Source organism: Acomys minous, assembly GCF_964271855.1.
Source record: "Acomys minous genome assembly, chromosome: 6".
Classification (NCBI taxonomy): domain Eukaryota; kingdom Metazoa; phylum Chordata; class Mammalia; order Rodentia; family Muridae; genus Acomys; species Acomys minous.
The window spans coordinates 4,476,471-4,496,901 of NC_140487.1; the positions used below are offsets into that span (position 1 = coordinate 4,476,471).

Sequence of the window (20,431 nt, forward strand, 5' to 3'; positions counted from 1 at the left end):
CTATCAAGAATAAAAGTCAGAAGACTGGCTAAGCTTTTGGAAACAAATGTTGCTAATACGTTTTGATCTCGGGATGAATGTAGGAAATAGTACCTTTTGTGTATTGTAATGAGGAACTTCCCCAATACTTTGTTCACATGCTCAAATGCGTAAGGAAGTTTTATTTCCAACCAAATGTTCATGCTTAAGTGTTCATGCTTTATGACTACCAAAGTATTGAGGAAAGTCCTGATTTGGGTGTGGAGGGGTGGAAATACGAATTGAAGTTTCAATTTTGTGGACAAAGTACTCTATTTAAAATTTTGCAGAAGACATTTGGGATTGAGAAAAAAGCATTATGATAATCATAATTTTTAATCTTCAAGTCTAAAGCAAACAGACAACAGTGAATGAAAGCTGTCCTTACATAAGACTTAAAGATTTCATGAGAAGGAAAAATAGCAAACAATTCAAACAGGAAACACGGGCTCTGGCACACACCTTTAATCCCAGTGCTTAGGAGGCAGAGGCAGAAGAATCTCTGTGAGGTCCAGGCTAGACTGGTCTACAGAGTCAGGTCCAGGTCAGCCAGTGGCTACACACAGAGACCTCTTGTCTTGATAAACTAATAGAGGGAGGGAGTGGGGGAGCGGGACAAGGAGAGGGGAGGGGGAGGGGGAGAGAAAAGGGAAGGGAAAGGAGAGGGGGAGGTGCAGGGGGAGGCGGGGAGGGAGAGGGCCGCAGGCTAGTTAAAGTGTGTGAAATGACTGGACCGCGGTCTAAGTGTCTCCTAACAGGTTCTGGGAAACACGCGTCCTCCCATCACTTACTATCCCATAGCTTTTGTTTGTTTGTTTATTTCCACAGTGTTTTCTCACATCTGTTCTCAAAGCAGTTCAGTGGTCTATGAGAGTGGGTATTTTGAGTTCAAAAAAATGTTCTAATTTTGTGTACACTTTAAAATGAAAATAGAATTACATCACTTTCCCCTTCCCTCCCTCCTGCCCCGCCCAGCTGTCCTCTTCCCAGCGCCTCCCATGCCACCCCCTACACACGCTCTCAAAAACATTTTTTAAATTGCTTTTCCTAGCTTTTTTATTTTGGGGTTTTTTGTTTGTTTGTTTGTTTGATTGATTGATTGGTTGGTTGGTTTTTTTTTTGTTTGTTTGTTTTTTTGTTTTTCAGATATTGAATCCAGGACTTTGCACACATTAAGCAGGCATTCTCAGGTCGAGGTCCTAGCTAGCTTCTTGGATTTTGCTAAATAACAGACTTGTTTTAAAGTATTGTAGTAAAAGTTTGCATATTTTACCATAATGGGATAAAACAACCTGCTGGGCAGAATTTATAGCCTTATCACTAAGGAAGAGAATATGCTCTGAACTCACTGACATAGATTTCAGAATTGTTTAAGGCTTAACTGAGAGCTTTGAAGAATCAGGCTTAGATAAAATGAATGTAAAAATACATCCTTCAATTTTTGATTCTTTAAACAGAGAAATATGTAACAGATAATAAGCAAAGACGGTAAAATGGCAGACAGGACCGAGTAAGTACTATGTAAGGCTCTTCACATGGTTTTCTTACTTTTTTTTTTTTTTTTTTGAGACAGGGTTTCTCTGTGTAGCTTTGGCTGTCCTGGACTCTCTTTATAGACCAGGCTGGCCTCGAACTCACAATGATCTTCCTGCCTCTGCTTCCCTGAGTGCTGGGATTAAAGGCGTGTGCCTCCACGCCCGGCTACTTTACCTTTTAACAGTAAGTGTAACTGGCCCAACTTCCAGCACACTATCTTCATGAAAAGGTGGTTTCATTTCACAGATGAGGAGCCTGACACAGAGAAGCAGTTCCCGAATGTGCTCCAATGCTCTGACGGGAACTTAACCTTTTCAGCCTGATTTTGAAAACTAAAGCTCATGTGTTTGGAAATGTCAGGGCTGAATCATCTCTCAAGAACTTCTGAGAGCTTGGACATCACCATGCTTTTTGCTAATGTGGGGATTCACTTTTAATAAAACATAAACTGACCTATGACCTTCCAGGTTTGTTAGCTCTGTGATTCAAAGGTGCTCTGAACATCTACTGGTAGCTTTTAAAAAACCTAATTATTTTAATGAAGTCTTGCCACTTTTAAAGATTAATTTCCTCCTTAAAATTAAGGTTTGTTTAATTTGAAATTCCCTTATATAATGTGAGGACTCATAAGAGTATATGCACTCATCTTCCACCGTGGACTTGATCCTCCTCACCCAGCGTCATTAGGGCTGTAATGGGCATCTTTAAAACTTCATGTTTTCAGTTGATTGGTAATGGATTACCAAAGCTATCAGAGATCTACCAGAGTTTGTCACAAAGCTTAACATGCAGCTGTTTAATTGAAGCCGAATAATTATCAAACGCTAGTACAATTTGAGATAAACTGTATGCTTAATGTTAAAAATGGTGAGATGTACATTTTATAAAATTCAATGTAATCTGATTTATCATTTCTATATTCCAATTTTTTACTAAAGCTTTTTAGTTTTTAATTCAATCATATTATTCTATATTAACCCTTAATATTCTGAAACACTGTAATGAAGAATTTTCAATATTTACTTGTGCTGGGAAGATAGCTCAGCTGGCTGAGTACACTCCAGGCCCTAGGTCCAAGCACAGAGAAAACAGTACCATGAAATTAACTCGTAAGGATAAAAGAGGTAAGGTACATTCCCATACGACATTCCCAAATGCACATAAACACTGTGAGTAAAAAGACAACGAGGTCTTTAGAAGGTGAGACAGAGAAGGCTGACGAGGGGGTAGTTTCCAATTCACAAGACAAGGGGGGGGGGGGAACATGGTACTCAGGGCTTGTCGGAGAATTCGAGCGTAAATACTACACACAGTTATCCCACAAGACCGGCCAGGAGGGTGGTGGACGTCTTTTCTGAGTCTCTGTTCGACATCTATGAAAGGCAAAATCTTTCCTGACCCCGGCAGAGGTCTGTTCCTCCATGGCCCTGGTGGCAGCCGGCATCAAGTTCGAAAAAGCCGAGGCACCTGCGGCTCTGACCGAAACCACGCCGGCCGGCCTCGCTCTCCAGCAAACCTACACCTCCCTGACAGGCAGCCTGGGAGTCCCACTTCGGCCGCACAAACCCCGGCTGCCGGGACCGGACAATCGGCTACGGTGTGGGCGGCGGCGAGGGGGCCGTCCGGCTCGGCGGTGTGCTGGACCACCCCCCATCCCGGCCTCCGTCTGCGCCTGCGCACAAGCGAGGTACCGCAGCCGCGGCGGGGTGGGCGGGACCAGACTATAACAAGACCCTCAACCCGTCCGAGCCGCGCCGCTCCCGGAAGAGGGCGGGGCCTGGGGAGGTCACGCCCCCCGCGCACAGCAAGCGAGGGCGTGTCCCGCCGCGCCGCGTTTCCGGCGCGCTTCCCCCCCCGCGTCCCGCGTCCTGTGGTCTCGTCCGCCCCCGCTGCCATGTTGGATTGTGCGGCCGCCGCCGCCGCCGCCGTCAGAGGACTGGAGCAGTTGCGAGTTTAGCTTAGCCGCCGCGCCGGAGTGCGAGGACAACGACCCACCCAGCGGGGCGGGAGCCGGGAGCTTCCCTGTCGGCGCGCGGCTCGAGGGCGCCCGCCCGCAGCTCCTTCCCTCGGCCTCGGCGCGCCGGAGGGGCGGCGGGATGCTGCGCCTGTGACTGCCGGCCCGCGCCCCTGTCACCCCGAGTGGAACCGAGTGCTCGCCCCCCACCGCCAAGAGGAGACGGCCCCGGACGGTCCACCTCAGCGGCCACACCATGAGCTCCGGCCAGCAGCCTCCGCGGAGGGTCACCAATGTGGGCTCCCTGCTGCTCACCCCGCAGGAGAACGAGTCGCTCTTCTCCTTCCTCGGCAAGAAATGTGTGGTCAGTGGCCGAGAACCCCTGTCGTCCCCCCCCCCCCACCTTCCCCTGGCGGGTTCGGGCTTGCGGGCTGGGGGGGCTGGAGAGTAGGTGGGAGAAGGGGGCGGGCGCGGCGCGGCTGGGGTGCTGCTGCGGGCCAGGCCTCCAGCCTCCCTGGCCCCCCGGTGCTGCCCTCGCCCTGCTCCCCTGGTGCAGGCCGGCCGGGCCAGGAGCCGCCTCCCCGAGCTGCTGGAGGACAAGGGAGTGTCACCTCTTTAGGCCTGCCCAGGTCGCCGGGACCGGGTCCGTGCCCTTGCTGCAGGTTCAAACTTTACTCTGGACCACAAGGGAATTTTTTTTTCCCCCTTAGTGCGTTAGCAGTTTAATCTCAGAGCAGGATCCCAGCACTGGCCGTTTGCTTCACTTCCTACTTCTCGATCTGGATTGTCCTCCTTAACAATGCTAGACGGTTTTAGGAGTGGACTAGACGGGGGAAATAAGCGAATCGGGTTTTCCGCGCCCTCCCCACTCCCCCCCCCCCCGCCCGGTAGGATTCCAGGAGAGGTTACAGCTGAGTGGGTTCATGGACACTAAGGATCAGAGCCAAGGGCAGGAAATGCGCCTGCTCCCCACTGCAAAGAAATGGGGTTTATTTCTCCGGCAGAAACTAGGCCTGCTTTCTGCTCTCCGCCCCACTATTTTTCTTTTTCTTTTTCTCCCCTTTCATTGGTAGGAGAGGGTGCTGCTCTCTCCGCGGACATAGACGTGGGGAAGCAGCGATTTCTAGAAGTTCTTGGCCTTTGGGATCAAAAGTGGTTCTGAGTTTGGTGCTGTGGGGCCCACCCCAAGCCCAGATGGCGGATTGGGAGCGAGCAGTTCAGTGGGAAGGGGAATGCCTGTTGATGTTGACGGAAGCATTCATTACATTGGCTGCGGGCCTTTCTGGGGGTGGGGAGGTTCTCTTGTGGAGCCTTATCTTGATCTTACTGAGGTGACTCTGAGTTGAAAGGGGGATTGTTGAAATGCCGGCCCGCTCCCTTTCTGCCATCTGTTTGCTAGCACCCGCAGAGCCCGTGCCCCTGGAACCCAGGAAACACCCAGAGAAGTTTCAGCTGAGCAGAGCCACTTTATATTTTCCCTTAGCACTGTTAGTTATGTCAAATCATAGTACACCTGCTGAAGAAGTTAAGAGTAGACAGTTTCTGGAAAGTTACCAGATTAATTGTTAACCTTACGAGTTTACTCTTTGTGTCTGCTTTTGAAGACTAAATCATTCTACTGGACTTACGATGGATTTCTTGTCCTAAAACTTAGACGTTAAAGAACACTTCGTCCACTGACTAGAAGTGGAAAACATGGCTTAAAAAAAAAAGAATTCTGTAGACAACTTTAAAGATAAATGAAGTTCTTCCCCCTTGATAGTTCTTTAAATAAACGAGGAAATGGAGCCTTTGGCCCCAAGTCACACAGTAATTTAGGAATGTAACTGGAACTATATGCCCAGTTCCTTTGCACTTTCCACTACATCATGTTGTTTTGTGAGGATTTTTTTTTTCTTTTAATGATTTGGCTCTCAAAGCGATGTTAAAGGAATAGATATTTCGTTTTTACCTAAAACTAATTAAAATATAAATTTCTTAGAGCAGCATTAATTTTCGATGTTTTCCAGTTCTTTAATGTGAGCTGCCTGCAAACGGGAGAGAGGTCAGCTTTGCTGTTTATTACATTTAGTGTATAGTCTACCAGACATTAAGTCAGTAGCTTACTGTGTTCACATACCAGGCCCATGAACTTCAGGCATGGCAGACATTGCACCTATGTGCTAGTGTACTGATTGCTCAGAGCTTAGCTGTAATGTTTACCCAGGGTTTCAAGGAAATGACAGATGTGGGAATATATTTCCATAGCCTAAGATAGCTTGGCTGCCTGTAAGCATAGGTGGGTTGCTGAGTTGGTTACAGGTAGTCAGTGCTCAATTTCTTCACATCATATATTATTAATCAACTTTGCCTTTTGAATTGCAGTAATTTAAAACCACATTGTTGTTGTTGCCTTCTCTTGTGAAAATTAACTGTAAAATTTGGAGCCTTTGGTTTAATAGAGAACAATGTAAATTGTTCTGGAATAATCTTTATAGGTTTTGCTTTTTTTTTTTTGCAGTTTAAAAGGACAGTAAAATGAATTGTCTCATAAATCGAGCAATAAATGTACAGTTCAGACCAAATATAGTAAGCAGATACATTCAGAGCTCTATCTACAAAGTCAAGAAATGAAAGTAGTAATATGGCGCCAAATTTTAAGCAAGTTTTCATTCTCTTCATTGAACAAACATGTATTGAGTAATAAATGTTGAGGCAAAAAAAAAAAAAAATCAAGATTGATGCTTACCCTGAGGGAACTTGGTATCTGAAGAGGAAAACAACTTACAAAGTGATGAGTAAGAATAATATGAAAGAGGTGCCTGTCACAAGAAAGACTATAGATTTGTAGTCAGGAAATGAGGGTTTAAGCTCAGGGTCACTTTGAACAAGCCCCCTTAGCTTTCCTGGTCTGTATTTGCTTTTCCTACGTGTCATATTAGAATGCTATCCCAGAGAATGGTTGTGTTGAGTAGGAGTGTAAGTAAATCATGAAACCTTGTTACAGAAGGATGGAGAGCTACAGGAGAGGACCATGGGAGAGCAGGCAAGGAAAGGCTTTCTGGCATGGCCGGCGCCTGAGTGTGCAGCTACGAACAGGTTGATGAAGGATATGGGAGTACTTGGGAAATCAGGACAGTTTGTTAGGGAACAGAGATTTTGCCTGCATTTTGACATTTACATATGTGCTGGAATCATTGTAGAAATTATTAGATGTGTGTGGATAGGTTCAATTCCTTGATAATCCATTTCCTAGGTCTGAGGTAGAGGTTGATCATTTCTGTTTTTATCAACTTTAGTGGGCAGATTTGAATGTGCATTATAGTTAGAAAGTAGAGGAGTCCATTTCTGATGGGTAGTTCTAGAAATGTCGTATTAAAAACATTGGATATCATATTGGGGATAATGGGCTTTCTTTTGATTTTGAGTTTGTGTTTTGTGAGTTAAAGTTCTTCAACTACAACATCTTCAACTACAACATTTCTTTGTCCTCTAAGATGTCAGGGTACATTTCATAACTAATAGGCGGGTGCAGTCGAGGAAGCACTGTTAGTGGGGAGCTGCCTGCCGATCAGGCTCACTTTTACCCTATATTTGCAGTAAGGTGAAGGCAGTATAGAAATGGACTATGGATGGTGAGAGAGGTGACAAAGGAGATCCCATAGGTGTTTGTGGATACCCCATTAAATCTAAGGGGGCCTGAGCTTCAAACAGTTTATAGGTAGAGGATTCAAAAGACTCCCCGAAAGACTAAGTCCCACTTAGATGTAGAAGGTAAGGTAAGGACTTGCAATAAAGGCGAATAGCAAAGAAGAGCAGAAACGTGTGTAGAAACATCTATTTTCATTTTCTGGAAATGATTGGTTTTATGGAGGAAGTGAATCTTAGAAGTCTGTTTGGTATAGTTTTAATGGTTTCATTTAAAGTTAAATGTAATATGTGAGTATGTGTTATAACTTACATGGAGTTGATAGTTCTAATGATACTGTTATCTGGGAGTGTTATCTCAACCTTTAAGAGCAAGATTCTAGTGAAATACTGTGGACTTTCAAGTTGAGTGATAGCTAGCTTGTGTAAGGAGCGTGTACCTTCTTGCCATGTGGAGTTTGAAATGTGTAGTTCCACGTGGGGAAAAGAAAACCTGTAGCTAGTCCTGTCTAGCCTTCATTGTTCTAAATGGATTGAGGCTGGTGAGGATTGGCCGTTATTTTTTCCTGCCATACTTACCTGTTTGTTTTCATTGTTTTGTTTTGTCTGTTCTGTTTTGTCTTGATTTTGCTATTTGTGACTATCAGAAATTTTTTAATTAGTATTTTACCTTCATTTCCGTCACTTTCTCAGCCCTCATTTTTATTATTCATCTTCATTAGTTAGATTGTGTTTCTTCTTTTTGTGTGCAGTTCTGAGAGATGGACCTAACACCTTGGTACTTTTCTATAATTTTCATATCACAGGTGAGTGAATACATCTTGGTTGAATAATAGTTGTCATTTGATTCAGACTTGGGAAATTAGCCAGCATTTTTTACTGCCTAATCAAACTGTAAAGAACTTCAGTTCTTGGCAGATACTGTCTGGAGGTCTTTTCATTAAGCAGAATGGTTTCTTCCCCCTGCTAATAGAAGTGGGAGAAGTAGCTGTCCAGCAGCTATTAAGTCACAGCCTGAGTGTAGCAATTCTTGAATAAGTGTATAGAGAAAGATGTACTTAAAAGTTGTCTTCCTAAGCCGGGCGTGGTGGCGCACGCCTTTAATCCCAGCACTCGGGAGGCAGAGGCGGGTGGATCGCTGTGAGTTCGAGGCCAGCCTGGTCTACAAAGTGAGTCCAGGACAGCCAAGGCTAACACAGAGAGACCCTGTCTCGAAAAACCAAAAAAAAAAAAAAAAAAAGTTGTCTTCCTGATGGTGGCCTGAATTAAGGCAGTAGTGGGAGAATGAAAGTGGGAAATATCTTTCACCTTGAGCAGTGAGGAGAAAAAACACTAAAGTTCGCTGGATTTGGAGTATACAACCATGAAAAGTGCCCTCCTCTGGTGTAGAAAGACGGTGAGCAGCAAAGTGTGCTCATGGGGACCACATGAGCAGAGGAGACAGGAAGAAGGTAGCCTACCTTGTAAGTCATGGCCGTTCTCAGTTCTGCAGAGTGGGCACATTTCTCAACCTTAGCATCTACCTCTATTAAAAGCTCTTCCTAAAGGATGTTAAAGAATTTCTAAGTTAGGTAAACCATTTAAGAATGGCTGCTACCTCTGAAGCAATTTTAGTAATCTGTAGAAACATTTAAAAAAAGTTATTATTGAAACTATCCAGTGTTTATTTACAATTTCCATTGACAGCAAGGAGATTTTAGGGTAATACTGCTTTGAGTTGGGTAAATCATTTCTAACAATTTTGTTTCAATTTAGTTAAGTATGAAGTCTATGAAGGTGAACGTTTGGGTGCACCTCACTGTGGAGCTCTGTCCTTGTCCCTCTTAAGCCCATCATGCCCACTGTTTCTGCCACTGGCTGGCCAGGTCTCTTTCTGTTATGACAGTGTTGGATATTTTGTTTAAAATCCACAATTTAAAAAGTTATCCTTTTATTTAGTGTTAAAATACTACTTACAATTAATACCAACTTGTCCAGTCTGGAATTAAAATCTACTAGAATAATACAGCAGGTGTGGCCAAGACCTTCATTATCACTGGAGTTAGAATCTGTTGGCTGAAACCCTGCAGTGCTGAATCCCACCTGCAGTGCTGTAGTGCTGATCATTTTCTGCCATGTAACCAGTACTGGAGCCTTCAGAAGTGAATGCATGTCGTTTATTGAGACTAGCCTCAAACTTGTAGTGTAGGTGTTGTTGAACTTTAATTTCCTATCTTTTGCCTCCTGCTCCAGAGTTAAGGGATTGCACACGTGTGCCATCACAGCCCAATCTTTTTGGTATAAAGCATAATGATATATTTCAAGTCTATAAAACCTGGGAAGACTAAGATTCAGATGAAACACATGCTGATAGTATCTCATTTGTTTGATTTTAGTCCATATGCCACAGATTTTAAATAAAGGATTTTAATGGAAGTATGGTGCTAGTCTTTTCAATTATAAGTAGGAAAATTAATTTTAAAAGAGTGATAGAGTTAAGCTTTGTTTTATATTATTTTGTAGGTGTAAAAGCCACAGCTTGCTTCCTATGTGTAGCAACATAGTATTACGAGTACAGTTTCATTTTTACTGTAAAGGGGCTGGAAGCAACACTAGTGTATTCTTACTCACCTTTATAAGGTGTGCACTATTGTTTGTAAATGTAATTCTTACTTGCTTACTAATAACCTAACTGCTAGTAATCATTAATTAGAAGGTGGTTTCTTCAACTGTATTCATAAATGCTGTGTAACAAAAATAAATTTCATGTTTATGTACTGTATCACTGTCAATCCTTATATAAATAGTAGATGATCTCATCATTCTAATTGTAAAAAATGATAGTGAAAAAAAGCAAATAGAAAACTCCAACCTCACTTTTTAGGTGTAGGTGTGTGACACAATGGTAACTTGGCTAGCATATGGCAGGTTTGGGTTCTCAGGGTGGCCAAAAATTGTCAGGAAAACTTCCTTTGCAAAGTTGGGTCAGGTGAAAGATATGTAGTGAGGTTATGCTTTAATTATCATTGCCATTTGATTCGGTATCCTGACCTCTAGGATTCCTTTGTAGTAGCAATTTGTTTAGACTTACTTTTAACTTGTCATTGAAGATTTACTAAAGGAGTCACACCTCTAACAGCGATGCTTATTAAACAGTTGCTAGATTAAAGCCAAGGGGGAATGAAAAAGAAGCCCAGGAACACATGATAATGTATGGGGGGTATCACAAAGCTATGTGCTCAGTAACAGTTTAAAAGTCTCTTTCTTTACAAAGTTAAACATTTATTTTAGGTTTTAAAAAGCTTGAATTATTTACAGAGAAAATACTTACAGACCTGTAGTTCCAAATTTAAAAAATAAGAAAGTAAACCCATTACACACTATTGCTATTGAAGTATAGAAGATTTCAAAGTTACAGAGGTCAGTCTAGCCCTTGTTTGACGTGGCCAGCATTGGGTGGCTTGGCCAGCACTGGATGGCCTGGCCAGCATCGGGTGGCTTGGCAGATCACTTTCTAGTTCTGTGACAAAATGCCTGACAAGAGCAACTTGCAAAACACAAGGTTTATTTTGGCTGCCACTTTGAAGGTAGAGTTCACCATGGCAGTCAGAGCAGATTCAGTTGTGACCAGTAAGTCAGCAGGAGGGAGACGGGGCCCTACTTCTTGCCATGTTTATTTAGCCTGGGAAGCCCCAACCCCTTGGATGTTGCTGTTCTTTTAGGAGGGTTTTCTCCTCTTCCATTAAAGCTGTCTGGAAATTTTCTCACAGGTCCTTGCAGAATGTCAGGGTCAATCCCATTGAAGTTTTCAGGGAATATTAACAAACAGAAATGGTTTTCTTAAGGAGTTGAAGGACTAGAGAGATGCCTAATTTACAAAAACAAACGAAAAACAAAAGCAAAAACCAGTATTTTACATATTGTACAAATTACCTTTTTTATGTTATGTTATACCTATTGCGTTCCTTTTATTATTGTATTTAATGCTGTATTACTACATTATATGAAGTTATGGTTATATGCAGTTTATTAGCCTCTGTTGATGATAATGCAGGGGCTGTAACAAAGTACCACAAACCAGAGAGTTTATAGCCCAGTGCGCTCTCTCCTTGCGCTTGAGCTACAGACCCAAAACAGAAGTGCTACATAGTGTGTTCCCCTGGAGAATCGGAGAGTGAACCTGTTTCTTCCCTGTCTCCAGCTTTAGCAGCCCCGGGAATCCTTAGGGTTCTTTGACTCCATCCAGTCTCCGCCTTTACAAATGCTGTGGCATATTGTGCTCATTCTGTCTTCTCCATAGAGACCCCAGCCATACTGCATTATGGTCAGCCTTTATGACTCGTGTTAACTTGGTTATATTTGTAAAGACCCCCTTTCCAAGTAGGACTAAGTTCACAGGTGTGAAAGTTAGAATTTCAAGGTAGCTTTCTGGAGGACACAGTTCAGCTTAATATCAGTATGTATTTTGGCCTTTTTTTTTTTAATTTAAGATTTATTTATTTTGCCAGGTATGGTTGGTGCACACCTTTAATCTCAGCACTCAGGAGGCAGAAGCAGGCAGATTGCTGTGAGTTCCAAGGCCAGCCTGATTTACAAAGAGAGTTCCAGGACAGCCCTGTCTCGGGGCGGGGGGTGGGGGGTGGAGGGGGGGGAGGAAAGAGTGAGAGAATTAATTAATTAATTTATTTATTTATTATTCTGCTTGCATGTGAGCCTGCACGCCAGAAGAGGGTGCCATAGCTTATTATAGATGTTTGTGAGCCACCATGTAGCTGCTGGGAATTAAGTCAGGATCTTGAGAAGAACAGATAGTGCTCTTAACCTCTGAGTCTTCTCTCCTGCCCTGTATTTTGACTTTCAAAAAGAAGTTTCAGTAATGTAATAAACATTCAAATGTGTCCTCTTCAGCATTTATATGGAGTAAGTTATAAGAAGTAATGCTAGGACGCAAACATTAAAAGTACCACGTGGGTAGATAACTGCCAAACTGCCCTCAAAACAGTTGTTACAAACCTTTTCATCAGCACTGGATATTTAAAAAATATCTTATTGGTAAAGAATTATCAGAATCGATTTTTAGTTTTAGTGAAACTGAACAGCTTTCCTATCTGTTGAGCATGCGTATTCTTCTTAGGCTGTTTATTTTATCTTAATGATTTGGAGGATCTCTTGATGGGTATAGAGAAGACTAATATACCTCCTAAGCAGTCTATATACCTCCTGAGCAGTCTATGTACCTCCTAAGCAGTCTATGAACCTCCTGAGCAGTCTATGTACCTCCTGAGCAGTCTATATACCTCCTGAGAAGTCTATATACCTCCTGAGCAGTCTATGTACCTCCTGAGCAGTCTATATACCTCCTGAGCAGTCTATATACCTCCTGAGCAGTCTATGTACCTCCTGAGCAGTCTATGTACCTCCTGTGCAGTCTATGTACCTCCTGAGCAGTCTATATACCTCCTGAGCAGTCTATATACCTCCTGAGCAGTCTATGAACCTCCTGAGCAGTCTATGTACCTCCTAGGCAGTCTATATACCTCCTGAGCAGTCTATGTACCTCCTGTGCAGTCTATGTACCTCCTGTGCAGTCTATATACCTCCTGAGCAGTCTATATACCTCCTGAGCAGTCTATGTACCTCCTGAGCAGTCTATATACCTCCTGAGCAGTCTATGTACCTCCTGTGCAGTCTATGTACCTCCTGTGCAGTCTATGTACCTCCTGTGCAGTCTATGTAACTCCTGTGCAGCCTATGTACCTCCTGTGCAGCCTATGTACCTCCTGTGCAGTCTGTGTACCTCCTGTGCAGTCTATATACCTCCTGTGCAGTCTATGTACTTCCTGTGCAGTCTATGTACCTCCTGTGCAGTCTATGTACCTCCTGTGCAGTCTATATACCTCCTGTGCAGTCTATGTACTTCCTGTGCAGTCTATGTACCTCCTGTGCAGTCTATGTACCTCCTGTGCAGTCTATAAACCTCCTGTGCAGTCTATGTACTTCCTGTGCAGTCTATGTACCTCCTGTGCAGTCTATGTACCTCCTGTGCAGTCTATATACCTCCTGTGCAGTCTATGTACTTCCTGTGCAGTCATGTACCTCCTGAGCAGTCTATATACCTCCTGAGCAGTCTATATACCTCCTGAGCAGTCTATGTACCTCCTGAGCAGTCTATGTACCTCCTGTGCAGTCTATGTACCTCCTGTGCAGTCTATGTACCTCCTGTGCAGTCTATGTACCTCCTGTGCAGTCTATGTACCTCCTGTGCAGTCTATATACCTCCTGTGCAGTCTATGTACTTCCTGTGCAGTCTTGTACCTCCTGAGCAGTCTATATACCTCCTGTGCAGTCTATGTACTTCCTGTGCAGTCTATGTACCTCCTGTGCAGTCTATGTACCTCCTGAGGAGTCTATATACCTCCTGTGCAGTCTATGTACCTCCTGTGCAGTCTATATACCTCCTGAGCAGTCTATGTACTTCCTGTGCAGTCTTGTACCTCCTGAGCAGTCTATATACCTCCTGAGCAGTCTATATACCTCCTGAGCAGTCTATGTACCTCCTGAGCAGTCTATGTACCTCCTGTGCAGTCTATGTACCTCCTGTGCAGTCTATATACCTCCTGTGCAGTCTATGTACTTCCTGTGCAGTCTTGTACCTCCTGAGCAGTCTATATACCTCCTGTGCAGTCTATGTACTTCCTGTGCAGTCTATGTACCTCCTGTGCAGTCTATGTACCTCCTGAGGAGTCTATGTACCTCCTGTGCAGTCTATGTACCTCCTGTGCAGTCTATGTACCTCCTGAGCAGTCTATATACCTCCTGTGCAGTCTATGTACTTCCTGTGCAGTCTATGTACCTCCTGAGCAGTCTATGTACCTCCTGTGCAGTCTATGTACCTCCTGAGCAGTCTATGTACCTCCTGTGCAGTCTATGTACCTCCTGTGCAGTCTATATACCTCCTGTGCAGTCTTGTACCTCCTGAGCAGTCTATGTACCTCCTGTGCAGTCTGTGTACCTCCTGAGCAGTCTATGTACCTCCTGTGCAGTCTATAAACCTCCTGTGCAGTCTATGTACTTCCTGTGCAGTCTTGTACCTCCTGAGCAGTCTATATACCTCCTGTGCAGTCTATATACCTCCTGTGCAGTCTATAAACCTCCTGTGCCGTCTATGTACCTCCTGTGCAGTCTATATACCTCCTGTGCAGTCTATGTACCACCTGTGCAGTCTATAAACCTCCTGTGCAGTCTATGTACCTCCTGTGCAGTCTATGTACCTCCTGTGCAGTCTATATACCTCCTGTGCAGTCTATGTACCTCCTGAGCAGTCTATATACCTCCTGTGCAGTCTATGTACTTCCTGTGCAGTCTATGTACCACCTGTGCAGTCTATATACCTCCTGAGCAGTCTATATACCTCCTGTGCAGTCTTTGTACCTCCTGTGCAGTCTATATACCTCCTGAGCAGTCTAGCTAGCTACTGAGCTGGGTTTGCATCTTGTATAGACTCCTGAGGAGTTTAGTAAGAAGTGACCCATTGATGTAGAACCATATTGCCTGAAAAAAATTATAGCCCAGAGAGATGCAGTTGTAGGCTTCCTGAAAATACAAAATAACCATCCAATTTACTGTAGCCTCCGCCTCTATCACGAGCGATCAGCCATATGGGAGATATCACAACTAGATGATGGTGACTGCTTCTGGGACTAGTAAGAAAGCAATGCTGGAGAGATTGGAAGACAAACTCTGGAGAGATTGGAAAGTTTAAGAGGAGGGCGTCCCCAGGTCTGTTCTGCAGACACACTGTTGGAGCAAGACACAGAGCTAGGTAGGACCTTGGGGAAGTGCTTTGTTATGTCAAGATTTTTTATGTAATATATTTTCTAGCTTATATTTTCACTTTTTGAAAATGGTACTTGGTTCTCAGGTGTACTTAAAGCTAATTTTATATGAGCTTCTGTTTGCCTTCTTGTCTTAAGTGAGTATAGCTTTACAGTGACGATACAGCTCGATTAGAGTAAGGTTTGATTACACGTCAGTGTTTGCTGTTGCTGTATTCTGCTTGTACTTAGTGCTCCGTGGAACTATGCTTTCATATCCTTCACCAGAAAAATAGTTGTTTGGTTTATAATAGCATTGGATTTTAGGTTAGTGCGAAAGAATCAATGCACTGAGGCTTCCTGTTGGTTTTGTTTCTTGTTACTGTGATAAAAGAAAAGACCCTTACAAAAAGCACTTTAGGGAGAACACCTTTATTTGAGCTCTACTTAGATTATAGTCTGTCATGCCAGAGAAGTCAAGTCAGCAGATATTTCAAAGAGCTGCTCACAGAGCCACAGTCAAACGCAGAAAGAATCAGTACATGTATGCTAACTGCTCAGCTTGCCTTTTCTGTCTTAATTCAGGACCCATAACAGAGATGGTGCTGCCTATGTTGAGGTTGGTCTTTTCACGCCAGCTAGCATAACTAAGATTGTCCCAACAGACGTGCCCACAGGCCGGTCCGTCTGTCAAATCACTCATCTAGATTCTCAAGTGACTGTAGATTGTACCAAGTTGGTAATTAAAATTCAGAATTTCCTTTACCATTTTGTATTTTTTTTAGATACTAGCCATTTCTTTTAAGTATAAAAGTATTGGACAGATGTACTTGTGTAAGTAATATTTCATATGTATGTGTATTTCATATGCATATTTCATATAGATACTGCGCTGCCCAGAGTTAACAGAGGGCACTGCCTGGTTTCCCCAGTTTGACTAGGCTCCACATAAAGCTGTTTCTTAGTGGCTTGACTTGCATCCTTTTTTATGCATATCTACATATGTGTATGTATGTCTGCATTTTAAAGGCAGTTTTGTGAAGAACAGATATACCTATCTCATGCTTTTTTTAAAGTACTTTTTTATTATGAAGTCTTAAATGGATGAAAAGAAGAGCAGAGTAAAAAATGTAACACGCACCGTGGCCATCAGCAGGCAGCCAGCGTGTTGTGATTGCTCTTTGTCTCCCCTCACTAACCCTTTCCTGTGTTGCTTGAAAGGGAGTGATTCTTCAGCATCCTGTCTGTTATCCAGTCATTCTGGTAAAGATTTATCAAGATTATTAACTTCTAAAATCATCTGCTTTTGAAATAATTAGTTTCATTGATTCTACTGTTTTGTTTTCTATTTGATTGATTTCTGTTCTTGTCCTGCTACTTTCTTGTGCTTAATTTGCATTTTCTGGGTTTCCCTGTGGTAACAATTATAAAATTAATTAATTTACTACCTATTTTCTTGTTTTTAGAAAGTAAGTATGAGGCTGGAAAACTGGCTTAGCAGTTAAGAGTACTTGCTACCCCTGCAGAAGACCGGGTTCAATTCCCAGCACCCACATGGCAGCTGACAACTGCCTAAATCTCTAGTTCTAGTGGATCCAGTGCCCTTTATGACCTCCTTGGGCTTTTGTAAGCAATGGTGCACATACATACATGCAGGCAAATACAAATAAAATAAAACAAGATTTTTTTTTTAAAGTAAGAATTTATTGCTACATGTTTTCTTCTAAGTACTGTTATCATGAGGTCTCGCATACTAGTCAGGCTGTAGTGTATCAAATTGACCAGTTGTACTTAAGTTTGCTTTGCCCTTGCTAATTTTCTACCTACTAAGCTCTTTGACTATACTTACGAATAATGCGGCTTCTTGTATTTTTTCCCCCAAAATCTTAAATTATTAGGTGTATAAGTACTTATAGTTATATCTTGTTGAAACTGGCCCTTTTGGCATTGTGAAGTGACCTCCTTTGTACCTCAGAATACTTTCCTCTCAACTTTGCCTGAAATTTATATCACCGCTGCAGCTGCCTTTAGCAGAGTTGCAGTCTTTTTGCATCTTTCCTTTCTTAGCCTCAGTGTCTTTATTCCTCGTATTACTTGCAGGCGTACTAGTAGGTGTCCTTAATATCTGTGGAAGTGATTTTTCCCTCCACACATTATATCTGCTTTTCTGACTGCTTTTCAGTTTTTTCTGTTACTAGTTGTATTTGAAGTTATATTTGCCTTTGAGCAGTTTGATGTTTTTGTGCTGGGTTTTGTTGTTGTTTGTTTCTTGACCATATGGGTTTATACTACTTTGTCAACTTAGGAGGTTTTTCAGAATTTGTTTTTAAGTGACACGCTTCCCTCATGAACTTCAGTTATACATGACATAAACTGTTTAAAAATTGTGCTGTATCTTACTGTTGCCCTGTTCCTTTCCCCCCCTATCACTTTATGTATAATCTGTTATTATGTGATAAATACTTCACCTGAAGTGTTTAGCTTGCCATTTCGGGCATTATGTTTTTATATCTGGAAGCTTAATTTTTGTGATTCTTATTCCATGTTTCTATATCATGTATAATTTGTGTTTGTTTTGTTTTTGGAGACAGTGTTTCTCTGTAACAACACTGGCCATAGATAGACCAGGCTGGTCTCAGACTCACTGAGATCCACCTGCCTCTGCTTCCTGAATGCTGGGATTAACAGTATGTGCTACCACACCTGCCTGATATGTCTAATCTAATGTATGGAATGCCATATGGTCCTTTTACTAATTGTATCTTAAGGCTAGTTTTTCTTGACTGACTCTTGTCTTCACTGTGGAGCTATGTTCTTGTTCTGTTGTTTTGTTTTTGCTGTTGTTTTGTATTCTTGAGAGTCTTTAATTAATGCCAAGTGTTGCATGTGTCATCTATCACCCCCATATAAATTTGCTTCTGTCTTAGTTATGGTTCTGTTATTGTGAAGACACACCAAGACCGTGACCATGACCAAGGCAACTTATAAAAGAAAGCTTTTAATTGGGGCCTCGCTTATAGTTTCACAGTCCATGACCAACCATCATGGTGGGAAATGGCAGCAGGCAGGCAGGCATGGTGCTGGAACAGCCGCCTAGAGCTTCCATCTTACAGACAGTTGAAGGCAGAGAGATGGAGACTGGCATTGATTGGCCTTTGAAACCTCAAAGCCCACTCCCCAGTGACACACCTCCAGTAAGGCCACACCCACCTAGTCCTTCTTAAACAGCTCCACCAGCTGGGGTCTAAGCTCAAATATATGAGCCTGTGGGTCCCATTCTCACTCACATCGCCCCAGCTGCCACTGTTTTTACTTATTTAAAAAGCTATAATCATGGTTTAAAAGCTGTTGTCATTGAATGTTACTAATCAAATTACTATCCTTTGTTACACCAATTAAAAATAAAAGATACGTTTTCCATTTAGCACTCTTTGTACATATTTGAATTTCTACCTGTCTTGGTTCCTTTTCTTTTTTAAAAAATAAAAGTCACATTACTGTAAATAATTTAAAAAAAAAATCATATAGCTATATTAATGTAGCTACTCAAACAAGTGCTTGCCCAGACCCAAAATCTATACATCTCAACTTTAGCTCCTTTTCTTGTGTCTGTGGTCATAAGCCATCAGCATAAGAGTTTATTTTGGCTCACTCCATTAGGGATAATTGGAAGGAAGTGTCATGCCAGCAGGAACTCAGGGCTGCTGGCCATGTTACATTTCAGTCAGAAAGCAGCACTATAAATGCAGCTGCTCGTCTTTCTTCTTGTTAGGTAGTTGGAGACCCAACCCCTAAGACAAAGCCTAGTTACTCTGATCTAGAAAATACTTGACAGGCATGCCTAGAGATGAGGTTGTGTGGGAATTCTATTTTTTTACTTATTTGTGTTGGGGATGGGGAGGGCACAGTGAGTGTGCCACAGTGGGTGTGGAGGTCAAAGGACAATGTGAGGGAGTCTGTTTATTCTTTATGAGCCCCAGGAATGAATTCCTGTCCTCAGGCTTGGCAGCAGGAGCCTTTAACCCAGTGAGCCAGCTAGGCCGCCCTTTGTGGCCATTCTAAACCCCAGCAAGTTGACAATCAAATTAATGATCACAGTGGCCCTATTATTTTCCTATTCTGAAGAACTCTTAACATGTCTGCTAAGTCAGTCTTATTGGTAGCAAATTCTGTTAATTTGTGTTAGAAAACTGTTCTCTTTTACTTTTGAAAGAGTTTGCTGGGTACACAATTCTAGATTGAGGAAGTTTTTCCTAACATAAGTACTTCGTTATTCCTAATGGTTGCATGATTTCTGAAGACACTTCATTGTAATTCTTGTCCTTATCCTGCATGAGTGAAAAGCATTCTTCAGTATGAACTCTTACAATTATTTGAAGAGCATTTAGCGAGTTCGTAACTTTTGAACCTATCTAATAATTATTATATTTTTTCTTAGTTTTTGAGAAAGATACAGGGAAATTCATGAGGCTTTTTATCTCTTTGATTAATTGTAATATTACTATAACTTCATTTGTGACTCAAAGCTCTGCTCATAATACGTGCCAGCCAGTGGCTGTTGAATTTGGCTGTGTGGAGCCTGCTGTTGAACTCTGTGGAGATCTTGTGCATATGCATACACATCACCAGAGGACTCGTGTTAGTGTAGCGTTATGATGACTTTTGCTATCCCAGAAGCTCTCTCAGTTCAACTTGTTCGCTTCTAAAAACAAGTGTCTTCACAGAGTGCTAGGAAACAGCTTAAAGTAATCTAGAAAGTTATGCAAGACACAGCTGTGAGCTTTTGGAAAGGCTCTCATAGCAGTCAAGTGACTTTTTTCTTTCTTTCTTTCTTTCTTTCTTTCTTTCTTTCTTTTGCTTTTTTTTCTTTTTTCTTTTTTTGGTTTTTGAGATAGGGTTTCTCCATGTAGCCCTCGTTGTCCTGGACTTACTTTTTAGACGAGGCTGGCTGCGAACTCACTGAGATCCACTTGCCTCTGCCTCCCAAGTGCTGGGATTAAAGGCGTGCATCACCACGTCCGGCTCTCAATGACTTATTTTTAAAAATTACTTCTTTCTCATTAAAAATAGTGCTCATTATTAAAGATTCACTATTGTGGTACACACTCACCACGCAACTGTTTAGACAGTTGAAAGGTGATTAATTCAAACTGAGGTGTTGAGTAGAATCAGGTGTGCTTTGGACTTCAAGACTGAGTATAGAAGGAATGGACCATGCCACATCATTACACTCGATTAATCCCAACATGCACAAACTTTGTTTTTGTCTAAATAAAGTTGGCTAAAACTCATTTCACTTACTCTGTTTACATAATGACTAGTTAAATATTTGAAATATCTTACTAAAATCTGTCCTTTCTACTTAGCAGGTGGGTTGCACAGTAAAGTCAAGATTAAAGTAGTAATAACCTGTGAACTCATATGCAGAAATAGTAACCAAAATTTTGTCCAAATCTTAACAGGTTTTGTTTTACATGAGTTACTAAGTAAATGACTACCCACA

The 20,431-nt window shown here is 42.3% G+C and overlaps 1 protein-coding gene across 1 annotated transcript in view; it reads left to right on the forward strand.

Moving 5' to 3' along the window:
- The first annotated feature begins 3,438 nt into the window (after positions 1–3,438).
- Positions 3,439–20,431, forward strand: part of WASL (WASP like actin nucleation promoting factor) — a 56,531-nt gene continuing 39,538 nt past the window's right edge. Inside the window, exon 1 of the mRNA XM_084784494.1 lies at positions 3,439–3,872. Within this exon, the coding sequence (XP_084640620.1) occupies positions 3,765–3,872 (108 nt within the window). The 5' untranslated portion in view covers positions 3,439–3,764. The remainder of the gene's footprint in view (positions 3,873–20,431) is intronic.